Consider the following 17,724-nt stretch of genomic DNA (forward strand, 5'->3'; position numbering starts at 1 on the left):
CAGGATAAAGTCAGTGAGTCTGTGATCTGGCTTTTGCTCTTGGAAATGAGTATCTAATATTTTTTATCACTGAGACATCTAAGCAGCTGGCAGAATCAGCGTTCTGATAATTAGGCAGATTCCAAAACCCGGGCTTCCAGGTGCCTGGTAGTTACCTACAGGCAGCAGAGCCATCTTTTCCTACAAGTGTTTTCAAGGTCATCTTCATAAAGAATGGGGATTATTGGCTGGGTGCAGTGACTCACAGCTGGGTACAGTGATTAATGCCTGTAATCCCAGCACTTTGGGAGGCTGAGGCAGGAAGGCTGCTTGAGCCCAGTTTAAGACCAGCCTGGACAATGTAGCAAGACCTTGTCTCTTAAAAAAAAAATTAGCTGGGCATGGTGGCACATACCTATAGTTCCAGATACTCAAGAGGCTGAGGCGGGTAGAAGGATCCCTTGACCCCAGGATGTTGAGGCTGCAGCCAGCCATGATTGTGTCACTGTGCTTCAACTTAGATGACAAAGTGTGACCTTGTCTCAAATACCCCCCAACACACAAAACCCCCACACTGTACTTACATAAAAATGAGAATACTGACTGGTCATGGTAGCTCGTGCTTGTTAATCCCAGCACTTTGGGAGGCTGAGGCAGCAGGATCACCTGAGGTCAGAAGTTCGAGACTAGCCTGGCCAACATGGTGAAACCCCATCTCTACTAAAAATACAAAAATTAGCCAGGTGTGGTGGCAGGTGCCTGTAATCCCAGCTACTCGGGAGGCTGAGGCAGGACAATCACTTGAACCTGGGAGATGGAGGTGGCAGTGAGCCAAGATCGTACATTGCACTCCAGCCTGGGCAATGAGACGAAAATGCTGTCTCAAAAAAAAAAAAAAAAAAAAAAAAAAAAAAGAAATAAAAAAAAGAAAACAAAGGGGATGCTTGACAACACAATTTGGGAAAGTACAGGACAAAAGTGACTATGAATAAAAGGACTTTCTTTTTACCTATGAACAAGACTGCTGCTCTTCTGATGGGAAGTTTTGCATTCTTGGTGTATGTCAGTGTTTGATCTAGGATGTTAATTTTCCCCTTGCACTTTTTTTCCTAAGTGGGAATAAAAGTAAGTAGAAAGCAATAAAGCAGCAGCACTATTTTGATCAGCCTAACCGTAGTTTCTGGGGTCAAAGACTCTATCAGATAGACCCCACAGTAGTGTCTGAAATAACTACAGTTGCTGAATGAGTTTTATACGAGAACAACAAGCCCCTAGACTAAGTTATTATAAATCCTGTTGCTTGCACCCACTCATGCCACATATTGTGCCTGTATTGCTTTTAAAGCCATCCTGGCTTCTCTGTATCTAAGTCTTTGTTCTTTAAGCTCCACCTTCAGTTCTGCCTCCCTATGAGCTCATTCCTGACTGCTTGCCTGCCTGACCTAACCCTGCTTTGAGCATTTTTTCAGGTACTTGTCTCCTGGCACGTATTCTTTTCCATCAAGGTTTTATCTCCCTTGCTAGCTTGCAGGCTCTCCTCAAGAAGTTTTTTTTTTTTTAATTGCATTTTAGGTTTTGGGGTACATGTGAAGAACATGTAAGATTGTTGCATAGGTACACACGTGGCAGTGTGATTTGTTGCCTTCCTCCCCATCACCTATATCTGGTACTTCTCCCCATGCTATCTCTCCCCAACTCCCCATCCCCCGCTGTCCCTCCCTTATTTCCCCCCAACAGACCCCCGGGTGTAGTGCTCCCCTCCCTGTGTCCATGTGTTCTCATTTAATCCTTGGGTTCTCTATGGCCTGTCATGACTTTTCTGTGAATGAATGCACCTCTGAGTGGATCTTGTATAGGGACAGGCACCTGAAGAATAGGAGGGGGAGGTCAGGCATGGTGGCTCACGCCTGTAATCCCAGCACTTTGGGAGGTCAAGCTGGGTGGATCACCTGAGGTCAGGAGTTCAAGACCACTCTAGGCAACATGGCAAAACCCCAGCTCTACTAAAAAATAGAAAACTTAGCCAAGTGTGGTGGTGTGAGCTTGTAATCCCAGCTACTTGGGAGGCCGAGGCAGGAGAATTGCTTGAACCCAGGAGATGGAGGTTGCAGTCCAAGATTGCACTAGTGCACTCCAGCCTGGGCAACTGAGTGAGACTCTGTCTCAAAAAAAAAAAAAAAAAAAAAAAAGTAAAAAAGAATAGGAGAGGGAAAACAGGAATTTGTTTTGATAGATCTTATGGATTAATTAACATGGACAACTTGTAGTTTTATCCATCAACAGCACCAAATTTCCTTCTGTAAATACTGCCATCAGTGCATCAGCTATAGGTTTGGGTGAAGATCAGACATATAATCCCTAATGGAAAGCCCGACATAAGGGCACTTCAAGTCTGATCAGAGGAACCTTCTGTGGGTCCTGTGGGTCCTTTTTTTTTTTTTTTTTTTTTTTTTTTTTGAGACAGAGTCTTACTCTGTCATCTAGGCTGGAGTGCAATGGTGCAATCTTGGCTCACTGCAACCTCTGCCTCCCAGGTTCAAGCGATTCTCCTGCCTCAGCCTCCCAAGTAGCTGGGACTACAGGCGTGTACCACTATGCCTGGCTAATTTTTTTTTGTTTGTTTTTAGTAGAGGTGGGGTTTCACCATGTTAGCCAGGACAGTCTCGATCTCCTGACCTCGTGATCCACCCACCTTGGCCTCCCAAAGTGCTGGTATAACAGGAGTGAGCCACCATGCCTGGCCCCTTCTGTGAGTCCTAAAGAGGCTACATACATGGAAGACTTCTGGGAATAGTCAGTCCTAGGGTCTGCTAGGTGGTTCTAGGGTCAGCTTCTAGAAAACCATGGATGGGCTTCCTGAAGCTGCCCAAGCTGAAGAGCAGCCACAGTAGCTTCTGTGGAGTTCGTGAAGAGAAATGACACCATCTGCATCCTGGCAGAGCCAGTGGCATGCTGCCATCATGCCGCATGGCCACATAGCATGGCAGCCCTTGCTTGGGACTCCCTGAACATGCTCCGATGGACAGTAAAACAATCTGTTCTATACAAGGAAAGGATTCAAGAAAGTTATAAAAGCGACATATAACTCCATTGCAATTCAGTCCATAAGTAACTTTTTCAGCAGCAACGTGACTTTGTAGCCTCTGATCCATGTTAATAGGGCTCCCAAGAGTCCACCAGTCTTTCGTGAGTACAGGTGGCAATCAAAGGTAAATTGTGATTCAGCTGGGAGGGAACTATAGAAAAATAGATCCACAATAAAAAAAAAAGAGGTCATCGATATCAAGTGCTGTTGTGAAAATAAATGGGAAATGTTTCTTGTATGCCATGTTCTGTCACTAAACAGTATGTCAGAAGAAAATAGGTCTCTCAGCATGTTAAAGAGTAAACAAGCTGGGCGCAGTGGCTCACCCCTGTGATCCCAGTGCTTTGGGGGGCTGAGGCGGGAGAATCACAAGGTCAAGAGATTGAGACCAGCCTGGCCAACATGGTGAAACCCTGTCTCTACCAAAAATACAAAAATCATTTGGGCGTGGTGGAGCGCGCCTCCCAGCTACTCGTGAGGCTAAGACACAAGAATTGCTTGAACCTGGGAGGCAGAGGTTGCAGTGAGCTGCCTCCATCTCAGCTTGAGCTGAGATCAAGCCACTGCACTCCATCCTGTGACAGAGTAAGATTTGTCTCAAAAAAAAAAAAAAAAAGAGGGTTAACAAAGCTATTATTGCTCACATACAAAGAATCTGCAGATTGTTCCTGTTTCAATAGGTCTGACGTGCCAGGGCTCTTTGGAGTACACTTCTTTGGGCAGTTTCCACTTCAGGAACTTGGCACATATAGTTAGGACTCGTCTGCTCTCCTGTGAAAAACATGATCATAGATCAGCAGTGGCACCATCTTGGCTCACTGCAACCTCCTCCACTTCCCAGGTTCAAGCCATTCTCTTGCCTCAGCCTCCCAAGTAGCTGGGATTACAGGCACGCACCACCATGCCCAGCTAATTTTTATATTTTTAGTAGAGACAGGGTTTTGCCATGTTGGTCACACGGGACTTGAACTCCTGACTTCAGGTGATCCACCCACCCTGGCCTCCCAAAGTGTTGGGATTACAGGAGTGAGCCACCGTGCCTGGCCTCAAACATTTTTAAACAGAGGTAATCTTTCTTCAATAAAACTAGTACTAAAGTACAATATGAAAAGCTGAAAAAGAGAGCAGAAGGGTGAAAAGGAACTAGAATCCTGCCCTCCTCCAACTTCCCCAAATAGTCCTTAAGTGGAATCCACAAAAACCTTAGGGTTCTGGGGAGGATGTAGAAACCACTGGTGCTGGGCAAAAGCAACAGCTTGCAGGTGCAATCCCTAGACCAGAGGTTTGGGCAGGAATTCCCATTACTCTGTGCCCTAGAGATGGAGCTCCCACCTCCACTTACTGTTCTATTACCTATGCTATTATATTATATACATATTACCTATGCTATTTTTCTGTCACTTTACAAAGTAAGTGCAGCTCCCGACTTCTGTCCTTGTGGCATCTCTGGGTTGGAAGGAAGGAACTCTAGAACATTGATCTCTTCCTGATCCACATCCTTGAGCAATATTTACCAAGTAGGCCTCTTTTCTAGTTCATCGTTTTCAGAATGCCACCCATACGCCATACAACACCTCTGATAAGTCTCCAAGTCAGTATTTTATCTCAGGTCCACTAGATGTTTGGGCCATAAGAATTCTTTAGGTGAATGATGGGCATATAAATTAGTTTAGCCACTATGTTTAGTGATTTATAAATATCTAATAAAGTTAAAGATACCTAGATATTCTACTTCAGGGTTTATGCCCTCAAGAAACTCTCATATGCATGCACAAGGAAATATGTAAAATAATTGTAGCACTGTAATCACGAAAAATTGAAATGTCAGGCCGGGTGCGGTGATTCACGCTTGTAATCCCAGCACTTTGGGAGGCCAAGGCGGGTGGATCACTTGAGGTCAGGAGTTTGAGACCAGCCTGCCCAACATGGCAAAACCGTGTCTCTACTAAAAATACAAAAATTAGCCAGGCATGGTAGTGTGTAGCTATAATCCCAGCTACTCAGGAAGCTGAGGCAGAATTGCTTGAACCCAGGAGGTGGAGGTTACAGTGAGCTGAGGTCACATCAATGCGTTCCAGCCTTGGCGACAGAGACCCTGTATCAAAAAAAAATACATACATATATATGAATATATGAATGCTTCTTTTCTTTGCAGAGTTGGCTCTGGATTTGAAGTTATTGGGGGATGAAAAACACTGACAGTAGGCATTACCTCAGCTATGGCATCGTTTTCATCCTGAGAATACAGAAGGAGTGGGACCAAGCTGTCCAGGACTTGGTTCTCTACACTCTTCTTATCTGGGTTTTTCACAGACTTTATGGCGGCTCCGAAGAGAATCATGGAGAAACGATGAATGTCAGGTCTCACCTTGGAAGGGAGTAGCCAAAGGGAAGCAATTCGTTGAACGTGTACATCCTCAGCTCATAAGAACTTGGGAGGGGTTGAGAAGCCAGTTCCGACATGAGGCTATTTAGCTGTATGTAGCTGAGAGCAAGAAATAAAATATACGTGGACACATGCCAGGCACAATGACTCACACCTATAATCCCAGCACTTTGGGAGGCTGAGGTGAGTGGATCACTTGAGGCCAGGAGTTCAAGACCAGCCTGGCCAATATGGTGAAACTCCATCTCTCCTAAAAATACAAAAATTAGCTGGCCATGGTGGTACATGGTTATAGTCCCAGCTACTTGGGCGGCTGAAGCAGAATAATTGCTTGAACCTGGGAGGCAGAGATTGCATTGGGCCAAGATCACGCCACTGCACTCCAGCCTTGGTGACAGAGCAAGCCTCCATCTCCCTCTTGCTCTCTCTCTCTATATATATGGATATAGTAAGACTTGCTGCTTTGGCACTGCTTATTTTCTCACTCTACAAGTGAGAGGTGTACACAGTCCCACCTGTAGTTGGCAAACCTCATGGCCGGTACAGGCAGGAACCATTCATACAGGCTGTATTTTATTTTATTTTATTTATTTTTTTGAGATGGAGTCTCACTCTATTGCCCAGGCTGGAGTGCAGTGGTGCGATCTCGGCTCACTGCAATCTCCACCTCCCGGGTTCAAGCGAATCTCCTGCCTCAGCCTCCCAAGTAGCTGGGATTACAGGTACCCGCCACTATGCCTGGCTAATTTTTTGTACTTTTAGTAGAGATGGGTTTTCACAATGTTGTCCAGGTTGGTCTTAAACTCCTGACCTTGTGATTCACCCACCCTGGTCTCCCAAAATGCTGGGATTACAGGTGTGAGCCACTGTACCTGGCCCACACGGCGTGTTTTGCTGAAATTCCAAAGCCCAGCCTTGGCATGTTTTACTTTTTTTTTTTTGAGGCAGAGTCTCACTCTGTTGCCCAGGCTGGAGTGCAAATGGTGCCATCTCAGCTCCCTGCAACCTCTGCCTCCCGGGTTCAAGACCCTAGAAGGGTCTTAAGAGAGGAGGTTGGAGAAGCTCTGAAAATAAAAGTCCTATACCAAATAGAGTATACATATCACTATACCAACTTCTGTTTGCTCTTATGCCCATTACCCTCCTCCTAGGAAAATCTCTCCTCTCTGATTGTCTTACGTCACCAAATAAGGAGAACAGAGTCCTCATCATGGAAGCCAGGGTAGTGAAATCCATTGTTTTAACAAGTTTCAGGAGTATCTGGATGGCCGACTGAACAATCTTCTCATCGGTTTCACGCAAGCTGCCTAAGATGTATGGCAACAGGCTCTTGATGTCTTCTCTCTGTGTGGCCAAGGGGAGCACATCACTTTCTCTCTTGATTGCACATCACCTGGTACCAAAGGGGGTGCTCCCCATCTTTACTCAAGACCTACTGCTCACTGATTTTTAGTAGCACTGGCAGATCCAGAAGGGAGAAGGGGATATGATGGCCCTACACAGAGGAGGGGCAGAGCTGCTTTGAATTGCCTCAAGGGCAAAAGTGGGACCAGGCAGGGAAGATCTAGGGCTATCGGCTTGGGCTCACCGTAAGAAAGAGCTCTGCTAACAAGGGAAAGTGGAGCAGGTAGTTCAGGCCACGACTAGCTCCCAAACACACAAGCTGGCTCCAAGATCCTCATATGGTTTGGCTCTGTGTCCCCACCTAAATCTCATCCCGAATTGTAATTCCCACATGTAGAGGGAAGGACCTGGTGGGAAAAGATTGCATCATGAGGGCGGATTCCCCATGCTGTTCTCATGATAGTGAGGAAGTTCTCAGTAGATCTGATGGTTTAAAAGTGGCAGTTTCTGCTGGGCGCGGTGGCTTAGGCCTGTAATCCCAGCACTTTGGGAGGCTGAGGTGGGCGGATCACTTGAAATCAGAAGTTCAAGACCAGCCTGGCCAGTATGGTAAAACTCCATCTCTACTAAAAATACAAACTTTAGCTGGGCGTGGTGGTGTGCACCTGTAGTCCCAGCTACTCGGGAGGCTGAGGCAGGAGAATTGCTAGAGCTTGAACCCGGGTGGCGGAGGTTGCAGTGAACTGAGATTATGTCACTGCACTCCACCCTAGGTGAGAAAGTGAGACTCGGTCTCAAAAAAATAAAATAAAATAAAAAAATAAAATAAAGATGTCAGTTTCTCCTGCTTTCTGTGTCTCCTGCTCTGCCATTGTGAAGATGTACCTGCTTCCGCTTTGCCTTCTGCCATGATTGTGAGTTTCCTGAGGCCTCCCTAGTCATGCAAAATTGTGAGTCTATTAAACCTCCTTTGTTTATAAATTACCCAGTCTTAAGAAGTATCTTTTTTTTTTTTTTTTTTTTGAGATGGAGTCTCACTCTGTCGCCCAGGATGGATTGCAGTGGTGTGATCTCGGCTCATAGCAACCTCTGCCTTCCAAGTTCAAGAGATTCTCTTGCCTCAGCCTTCTGAGTAGCTGGGACTACAGGCGCATACCACCACACCTATCTAATTTTTGTATGTTTATTAGAGAAGGGGTTTCACCATGTTGGTCTCGATTTCTTGACCTCCGGATCTGCCTGCCTTGGCCTCCCAAAGTGCTGGGATTACAGGCGTGAGCCACTGTCCCCAGCCTAAGGAGTATCTTTATAGTAATGTGAAAACGGATCCCCTGGAAGGAATTCAAGCAGAATTTGACTGAGGACTTAAGGGTTCTTCCTATTCTGAATGGGGATTCTGCTCCTCTGAAACTACTGAAAGGAAGCAGTCTTAGGGTTGTAAAGTTTAAACATACACATGAAAAAGTAAGTAGAATATTAACACAAGTTATGAAGCCAGTTTTTTTAAAAAGTAGAATAGTTAGTAGTGGGATAGTTAGCAGTGGGAATACTGGCTAATGTATGTTAATACGTACATTGTATTACATATTGACATCTGTCATTTTTGCTTCAGAAATACACATTTTTTTGAGACAGGATTGCACTCTGTCACCCATGCTGGAGTGTAGTGGCATGATCATGACTCAGTGCAGTCTCGACCTCCTGGGCTCAAGCAATCCTCCTATCAGCCTCCCACGTAGCTGGGACTATAGGCACATGCCATGATGCCAGCTAATGTTTTTGGCATTTTTTGTAGAGATGGGGTTGTACCACATTGCCCAGGCTGGTCTCAATCTCCTGGGCTCAAGTGATTCTCCCACCTTAGCCTCCTGAGTAGCTGGGACTACAAACGTGTACCATCCAATAAGATTATACAGTCTCTTGAAGCCAGCAATTCTAAAGTGATGTAGAATTCCATCACGAAGCCAGTCTTTTACACAGGCAATAGAGTCTATATCTGGCTAATTTTCATGAAAAAAAAAAAAAAATAGAAACAGGGTCTTACTTTGTTGCCCAGGCTGGTCTTCTGGTCTTGAACTCCTGGCTTCAAGGGATCCTCTCATCTCAGCTTCTCAAAAGTGCTAAGTTTTTTTGTTTGTTTGTTTTGTTTTGTTTTGTTTTGTTTTGTTTTGAGATGGAATTTTGCTCATGTTGCCCAGGCTGGAGTGCAGCGGCGTGATGTTGGCTCACTGCAACCTCCACCTCCTGGTTTAAGAATTATCCTGGGATTACAGGTGTAGGCCACTACATCTAGATAATTTTTGTATATTTTTAGTGGAGATAAGGTTTCATTGTGTTGGCCAGGTTGGTCTCAAACTCCTGACCTCATGATCCAGCTGCCTCGGCCTCCTAAAGTGCTAGGATTATAGGCATGAGCCACCGCATCCAGCCAAAAGTGCTAAGATTACAGGTGTGAGCTACCTTGCCCAGCTCAAATATATATACATATGTGTGTGTGTAAATATAACGTTTTTGGGAGATGGAGTCTTGCTCTGTCATCTAGGCTGGAGTGCAATGGTGCAGTCTTGGGTCATTGCAAACTCTGCCTCTCAGGTTCAAGCGATTCTCCTGCCTCAGCCCTGGCATCTCCAAGTAGCTGGGATTACAGGCACCCACCATCATGCTCAGCTAATTTTTGTGTTTTTAGTAAAGACAGGGTTTCACCGTGTTGGCCAGGATGCTCTCAAAACTCCTGACTTGAAGCAATCTACCAATCAGTCTCCCAAAGGGCTGGGATTACAGGCATGAGTCAGTGCACCCAGACTAGCCAAGATATTTTTATTTTTTTGAAATGGAGTCTTGCTCTGTTGTCCAGGCTGGAGTGAAGTGGCACAATCTCAGCTCACTACAACCTTTGCCTCACAGGTTCAAGCGAATCTCCTGCCTCAGCCTCCCAAGTAGCTGAGAATACAGGTGCATGCCACCATGCCTGGCTAATTTTTGTATTTTTAGTAGAGACGGGGTTTCACCATGTTGGCCCAGCTGGTCTTGAACTCCTAACCTTATGATCCACCTGCCTTGGCCTCCCAAAGTGCTGGGATTACAGGCGTGAGCCACCATGCCCGGCCAATTTCATTAATTTTTAAATAGTCAGTACTTGACTATTTTTTACGTATAAAGTTTTAAATGGTACAAAAGGATGTGCAGGAAAAAAGAATTTTTCCTCCCTACTCTTGTCCCCAGGCTATCCAGTTGTCCTCCTCAGCTGTTTTCAGTTTCTTAGGTATCATTTTTGGGGTGATTTATTTGTGATTTAGGAATCAGTGGTCCAGGCCAGGCACTGTGGCTCCTGCCTATAATCCCAATATTTTGGAAGGCCGAGGTGGGAGGATCACTTGAGCCCACGAGTTCGAGAGCAGCCCTGGCAACATGGTGAGACTCCGTCTCTACAAACATTAAAAAAAATCATCTGGGCATTGTGGCATGTGCCAGTGGTCTCAGCTTCTCAGGAAGCTGAGGTGGGAGGATCACTTGAGCCCAGGAGGTTGAGGCTGACACCATGATAGTGTCACTGAACTCCCACCTAGGTGACAAAGCAAGACCCTAACTCAAAAAAAGAAAAAAGGGAAGAAAAAAAGAAAAGAATCAGTGGTCTTGGGGTCCCTCCTACCCTCTTCTTGTGTCCAACAAGATTGTACAGCCCCCTCAGGCTGATCATTCTAAAGAGATTATTTCCATCTTGCAGCCAGTCTTTCAAGCGGGCAATGGAATATATGCTGGGAAGTCTCTTGGCCACTGGACTCTGCAGAAGCTGAAAGAACCCAGAGATTAGCCAAAGAAATGACCTTTAAGCCCTTTTGCATGTGGGGAGCTACCTTCCCACCAACACCAAATTATATATTTTCCTTTTAAATCTCTACAATACAGCACATACAGGGTGATGTTTACCCTACAGGTACACAAGGAATACTGACTCATACATGCGTGGAAAGAAGAATTTCGAGAGGCTTGAATCTGAAAATTCTTTCTTTTTTTTGTGTGTGTAGTTCTTTTTTCTTTTTCTTTTTCCTTCTTTCTTTCTTTTTTTTTTTTTTTTTTGAGATGGAGTCTAGCTCTGTAGCCCAGGCTGGAGTGCAGCAGCGAGATCTTGGCTCATTGCAACCCTGCCTCCTGGGTTCAAGAGATTCTCGTGCCTCAGCCTCCAGAGTAGCTGAGATTAACAGGCACCTGCCACCACACCCAGCTAATTATTTTGTATTTTTAGTAGAGATAGGGTTTCACCATGTTGGCCAGGCTGGTTTTGAACTCCTGACCTCTGGTGATCAACCCACCTCAGCCTCTCAAAGTGCTGGGATTACAGGTGTGAGCCACTGTGCCTGGCCTTGAATCTGAAAATGATTTCTATCCTACACTTGAAACAGATCCCAACATGCCACGAACTAGACATAGCCTAGGAAAGCAGGGATTCCTGCTTCATAGGCTTCCTGAATCCAGCTTCTAAAGAATGAGTCTTACCTCCACAAAAAAGCCTGCAGCTGTGAGTTTATGTTTATCATTCCCTCGGTTAAGAAGAGGGACTAGCAAGTACATGACCTTCTGTGCAAGGAGTGGACTTTTTTCCAGCAATGCCCTGCAAAACACAACAGCAACAGAACGACTCTCAGAACTGCTCCCATCCAGAGGGCATTTTCTTAGAGCTGGGAACACTCTGGAAGTTCTTGCCCAGCTCCAGGTATACAGGACAGTATGGTAGGACTAGGACCTCTAAAAAATTTGCCCAGCATTATGGATATTTGCCCACCCTCCTTTTTTTTCTTTCTTTCTTTTTTTTTTTTTTCATGAGACGGAGTCTTGCTCTGTTGCCCAGGTTGGAGTGCAGTGGTGAGATCTCAGCTCACTGCAACCTCTGCCTCCAGGGTTCAAGCAATTCTCCTGCCTCAGCCTCCCAAGTAGCTTGAATTACAGGCGCCCACCACCATGCCCAGCTAGTTTTTGTATTTTTAGTAGAAGCAGGGTTTCACTATGTTGGCCAGGCTGGTCTCAAACTCCTGACTTTGAGATCTGCCTGCCTCAGCCACCCGAAATGCTGGGATTTAAGTGTGAGCCATGGTGCCTGCCTACCCTCTTATAAGGAGATTATTCAACCTTAGTTGCTGTGGTAACTAGAAGGGAAATAACTACTCAAAACAAGGTTGATTTAGAGCAGGCGGGTGTAGGCATGATAAGGAAGCCTTACTTGGCAAGGAGAAATACTCCCTGAAGATGGCAATCTTCTCCTCCCAGGAGAGCCCATCCTTTATTCTTTTCCATGATGTTGAATTCCTGCCAGCACCATGTTCTGAGGAGGAGAGCCTTTATAGCCTGCATGGCAAAGCTAAATCAAACAAAAACAGTGTGGGTGATTTGAATAGGTCCCTCCAACTTACAGCACACAATCACCCCATTCTCACTGAGGAGGGCCATGCATTGACAACTCCTGGACTGTATTTCTCTCCTTTCCAGATTGTCCAAAGACTCTTCTCTTTTTTCTTTTAGTTTCTTCTGGTTTTTTTTTTTTTTGACAGAGGCTTACTCTGCGGCCCAGGCTGGAGTGCAATGGTGAGATCTTGGTTCGCTGCAACCTCCGCCTCCCAGGTTCAAGCAATTCTCCTGCCTCAGCCCCCTGAGTACCTGGGATTACAGGTGTGCACCAACACGCCCGGCTAATTTTTGTATTTTTAGTAGAGACAGGGTTTCACCATGTTGGCCAGGCTGGTCTCAAACTCCTGACCTCAGGTGATCTTCCCACCTCGGCCTCCCAAAGTGCTGGGATTACAGGCATGAGACTCGTGCCCAACCAACAACACTAAGAAATTTCTACTGAGACTCTAAGGGGACTTACAAATATCTCTCCATGCAATAAAACGGAAAACAGAAATCACTGCATGGTGGATCAGTGCAGTTTGGGAGGGAGGTTTAGACTGCTTTGTTTCCATCTCTACTTGATTTATTAGGAAAGGGCTGACACAATAGCACATTTGGCTAACCCAGATAACTCAGCCAAATTTACACTGTTACTAATAAAACCAAAGATAACCAATGAAAGCTTAGAATGATTTCTGGGCATTTCGTCTTGATGTTTCATGAGGGTTGCAGATTGTAAGCTCCCCTCCAGTTGGGACAACATCTTAGCGATCCCTGGGTTCACCACAGTGCCTAGTGCTTAGTATATGTTACATAATGTCAATGGAATAATGATGGGCCGTACCACAAAGGGGTGACCTCTGAAGACACTTCCTCTTCTGCATACAGGCCACTTGGGATGGCTACATCAGACATGGTGAGGCCAATGCTATGATGAATTTGGATGAGCAGTGTCATGAGAAGCTGAGGAAAGAGTCGGAATGAAGCTGCTCGAAGCTTGTTTCCCAAAAACACCTCATAAAGGGCATCTGTTGCCTGTGGTGGAAAAGACACAGAGCAGAACTAAGCACCTGCCATTTTTGAAATTCGGAAGTCATGAAGGAAACTATTAACATATTTGACTACATACAAATATAAAGCCAGGGCAACATCTATCATAAAGTTAGATGACAACAGGCTGGGTGCAGTGGCTCATGCCTGTAATCCCAGTACTTTGGGAGGACGAAGTGGTGGATCACCTGAGGTCAGGAGTTCGAGACCAGCTTGGTCAACATAGTAAACCCCCGTCTCTACTAAAAATACAAAAAAATTAGCCAAGTGTGGTGGCTCATGCTTGTAATCCCAGCTACTCTAGAGGCAGAGGCAGGAGAATCATGTGAACCTAAGAGGTAGAGGTTGCAGTGAGCCAAGATTGTGCCATTGCACTCTAGCTTGGGTGACAGAGCAAGACTCCATCTTAAAAAAAAAAAATACAAAAATTAGCCAGGCATACCAAGACCAGCTTGACCATAGAGACCCACACACCAGGCAGCACTGAAGGAATTAAGAAGCAGACACAAAGATAGACTGCAAAGTGGGACTACCAGGGAGCACTCCAGCCTGGGCAACAAGAGCGAAACAACGTCTCAATCAATCAATGGCTGACAGATGCAGGCTTTGTGAGGGACCAAAAAGAAGAGTCTCCACTGGGGTGTGGGGTCAGTCATCCCGGGAGGGGCTGACATTAGAGGGGCAGAGCTCAAGGGCTTACAGCCACAGCCACATATGCCATCTTCTCCGGTGCGGGCTCATTATGGCATTTCTGCAGCTTCCTCAGGAGCCTCCACAGAATCCAGGTCGTGCTGGGCAGCTCCACCACCAGCGTTCTCCACACCTCAGTCAGGTGCCTGGAAATCCCAAAGAACAAGAGGGTTCAGGAGAATGGCTGATTCCAATGCAATCTAGAAGGGGTTCTCTTCTCTATTCAGTTCTTCAGGGTGTCAAAAGACTGATTTTGATTTCCTAACAGTAACTCCCCAGATTTTTTTTTCCTTCTTGTGAGACCCATCTCAAAAAAAAAAGTGGTTGTACCAATTTATTCGCCAACAGGCAGAGTAGGATTCCTATTGCTCTAAATTTTCTTGTTTTAAAATTTTTATCATCATTATAATTTTTTTTAACATGGAGTCTTGCTCTGTCACCCAGGCTGAAGTCAGTGGGAAGATCTCGGCTCACTGCAACCTCTGTCTCCTGGATTCAATCAATTCTCTTGCCTCGGCCTCCTGAGTAGCTGGGATTATAGGTGCCCACCACCACGTCCATGTGGGACACGTCCTAACGTGTGTGATAAATTGTATAGTTTGCTGAGAACGATGGCAAGGAAAACCCAGCCGGCCCCCCAAGCAGAAAACTGCTTGGGGCATTCTAAAGTAGTAAAAAAATTTATACGTATATCATCGGTTAAAACAATTCTTTAAGCATGGGATATGTGACCCTGCCCCCGTGACCCTCTCGTGGAGAATGCTTTCTGGTTTGTCTTTCATCAGTGGTAAGCAGGCATCAGCTGCCTGACTAGTTTATCTTGGTTCTATGGGAAAACACAGAACACCTGTTAATAATAATCACCTGTTCAGAGAGAATAAATACATTGGTCAGAATCTGCTCGAGGCTCTCAGCTTGGAAGGCTGTGAGCTCCCTGGTAGTCCCACTTTGCACTCTATCTTTGTGTCTGCTGCTTAATTCCTTCAGTGCTGCCTGGGTGTGGGTCTCTACGGTCAAGCTGGTCTTGGTATGTCTGGCTAATTACTGTATTTTTAGTAGAGCCGGAGTTTTGCCATGTTGGCCAGGCTGGTCTCGAACTCCTGACCTCAAGTGAATTGTCCACCTCGGCCTCGCTGTAGGGATTACAGGTGTGAGCTACTGCACCCAGCTAATTTTTTAAAAATTTCTTTAAGGCCGGGCGCGGTGGCTCAAGCCTGTAATCCCAGCACTTTGGGAGGCCGAGGCGGGTGGATCACGAGGTCAAGAGATCGAGACCATCCTGGTCAACATGGTGAAACCCCGTCTCTACTAATAGTGCAAAAAATTAGCTGGGCATGGTGGCGCGTGCCTGTAATCCCAGCTACTCCGGAGGCTGAGGCAGGAGAATTGCCTGAACCCAGGAGGCGGAGGTTGCGGTGAGCCGAGATTGCGCCATTGCACTCCAGCCTGGGTAACAAGGGCGAAACTCCGTCTCAAAAAAAAAAAAAAAAATTTCTTTAAGTTCTGGGATACGTGTGCATAATGTGCAGGCTTGTTACATAGGTATGCGTGTGCCATGGTGATTTGCTGCATCTATCAACCCGTCATCTAGGTTTTAAGCCCACATGCGTTAGGTATTTGTCCTAATGCTCTCCCTCCCCTTATCCCCCACCCTCCAAACTCCCCAGGTTTTATCGAATCAAATTCCCATTGCCTCAGCATGGACTTCAAGGCCATTCATAACCTGGTCCCGACTTAGCTTTTTAGCCCCACCACTTCCCCATCACACACTCTGTGTTCAATCCATCCAGACCAGTCACCTTTTTGGGAGGCTGAGACGGGAGGATCACTTGAGCCCAGGAGTTTAAGACCAGCTTGGGGAACATGGCGAAACCCTGTCTCTTCAAAAACACAAAATTAGCCAGGTGTGGTGGTGTGTACCTGTAGTCCCAGCCACTTAGGAGACTCAGGTGGGAGGACTGTTTGAACCCGGGAGGCAGAGACTGAGGTGAGCTAAAATCACACTCCAGCCTAGGTGGCAGAGTGAGACTCTGTCTCAGAAAAAAAAAAAAAAAAAAAAGAAGAAGAAGAAAAAGTGTGGTCTTCTGGTCTTCCAACTGTGAGAATCATCCTAAAACTTGAGAGGCTTAAAAAATATACCAGCATGTCACTCCTCACCCTAGTGGTTCCAATTTGTGAATAAAACAAAGAAGGTCCTAAAGAAAAGGCCAGAAAGGCAATGTAGGCTGCTGAAAAGCTCACAGCTGCTGAATGATGAGATAGCCGAAGAGGAACATTCATCTGGGATAACATAAAGAAATTCCCATGTTTACTTATCCTTGGTTATTTTCTCTGAATTCCTGAGGGAATAAATGAAGTACTTTACAGAAGCTGTTTATTGTGCGAAGTGTTGCGAAATGCTTTGGTTTGCTGCACATTTTAAGTGTGCTGAAAATGTATCTGAATTTAGAAAGCACAGAGCCTTTAAGCCAGTGGTTCACGAATTTCAGTGTGAGAAACATCCAGAGAGTTTAAAAACTGGAAAAAATCTTCCCACTTCCAGTGATTCTGATTCCGTAGTTGTGACATGGGTTTTGTTTGCCCATTATCCTGTTGGGAAACCACATTTTCAAGATCCTTAATAATCCTATTTGGTTGGTGTAGTTTGGTGGGAGCTGACTCCAAGCCAGGCTAATCAGAGTCCTGGCCCAGGACATCCCTCAGAGCTAAAGGGGAAATGACACAGCCTTTCCACTGCAGTTTTGAGCTGATGGTAACCATCTTTGCCACCTTTCGTGCAAATCCATCTGAAAGATGAATGGAGCCCTGATGAAATAAACTAAGTCTCTGGATTCAATCCTAAAGACAGACCCTTGGACTTCCCTGTAATATAAGCCTATACAATTCCTTAAGGTAGTGTGAGCAGCTCAGTTTCTGCTACTTCCAAACAAGAGTCCTGACCAAATATGTAGGTCTGATGTAGGGTACTGGAAGATGGTTTTTGTTTGTTTGTTTGAGTTTTTTTTAGACAGGGTTTTACTCTGACACCTAGGCTGGAGTAGAGTGGCACAATCACAGCTCACTGCAGTCTCAGTTTCCCAGACTCAAATGATTCTCCCGTCTCATCCTCCTATTTGGATCTATAGGCATGTGGACCACAACCAGCTAATTTTGCATTTTCTGTAGAGACAGGGTTTCACCATGTTGCCCAGGCTGGTCTTGAACTCCTGGGCTCAAGCTACCCACCCATCTCAACCTCCTAAAGTGCTAGGATTACAGGCATGAGTGCCACCACGCCTGGCCAGAAGATGCATTTTTAACAAGCTTCATAGGGGATTCTGAGGCAGTGTTTCAGATACTTTAACAAACACTGTGCTAGGAGACTGAAGAAGCCTACGTATTTAAGAGCAAATATCCTAGGCTGGGTGCAGTGGCTCATGCCTGTCATCCCAGCACTTTTGGAGGTTGAGGTGGGCAGATCACGAGGTCAGGAGTTCGAGACCAGTCTGGCCATCATAGTGAAACCCCGTCTCTACAAAAAATACAAAAAATTAGCTGGGTGTGGTGGTGTGTATCTGTAATCCCAGCTTCTCAGAAGGCTGAGGCAGGAGAATCACGTGAACCCACTTGAACCTGGGAGGTGGAGGTTGCAGTGAGCCAAGATTTCACCATTGCACTTCAGCCCAGGCGACAGCCTGAGACTTTATCTCAAAACAAACAAACAAACAAACAACAACAACAACAAAAAAAACAAATATCCTGCTGTAGCATCCTTATGGAATAGAAAGAGAAAGAGCCACTTGTCTCTTCTGTTGGACTACTGGGACAG

General features: G+C 45.7%; 1 protein-coding gene across 2 annotated transcripts in view; it reads right to left on the reverse strand.

The window, feature by feature from the left end:
- Positions 1-17,724, reverse strand: part of MROH8 (maestro heat like repeat family member 8) — a 71,006-nt gene that overhangs the window by 8,087 nt on the left and 45,195 nt on the right. The window contains exons 13-21 of one of the 2 annotated variants that reach the window (XM_003931999.3): positions 13,927-14,062; positions 13,021-13,211; positions 12,010-12,147; positions 11,289-11,403; positions 10,444-10,584; positions 6,630-6,794; positions 5,277-5,432; positions 3,713-3,835; positions 989-1,088 (exon numbers count right to left, since the gene is read on the reverse strand). In XM_003931999.3, coding sequence (XP_003932048.3) covers positions 989-1,088; positions 3,713-3,835; positions 5,277-5,432; positions 6,630-6,794; positions 10,444-10,584; positions 11,289-11,403; positions 12,010-12,147; positions 13,021-13,211; positions 13,927-14,062 — 1,265 coding nt within the window. Of the gene's footprint in view, positions 1-988; positions 1,089-3,712; positions 3,836-5,276; positions 5,433-6,629; positions 6,795-10,443; positions 10,585-11,288; positions 11,404-12,009; positions 12,148-13,020; positions 13,212-13,914; positions 14,063-17,724 lie in introns of those variants that run through there. The other variant, XM_074406499.1, reaches the window with a different exon arrangement.

Source organism: Saimiri boliviensis, chromosome 9, assembly GCF_048565385.1.
Source record: "Saimiri boliviensis isolate mSaiBol1 chromosome 9, mSaiBol1.pri, whole genome shotgun sequence".
Lineage (NCBI taxonomy): Eukaryota > Metazoa > Chordata > Mammalia > Primates > Cebidae > Saimiri > Saimiri boliviensis.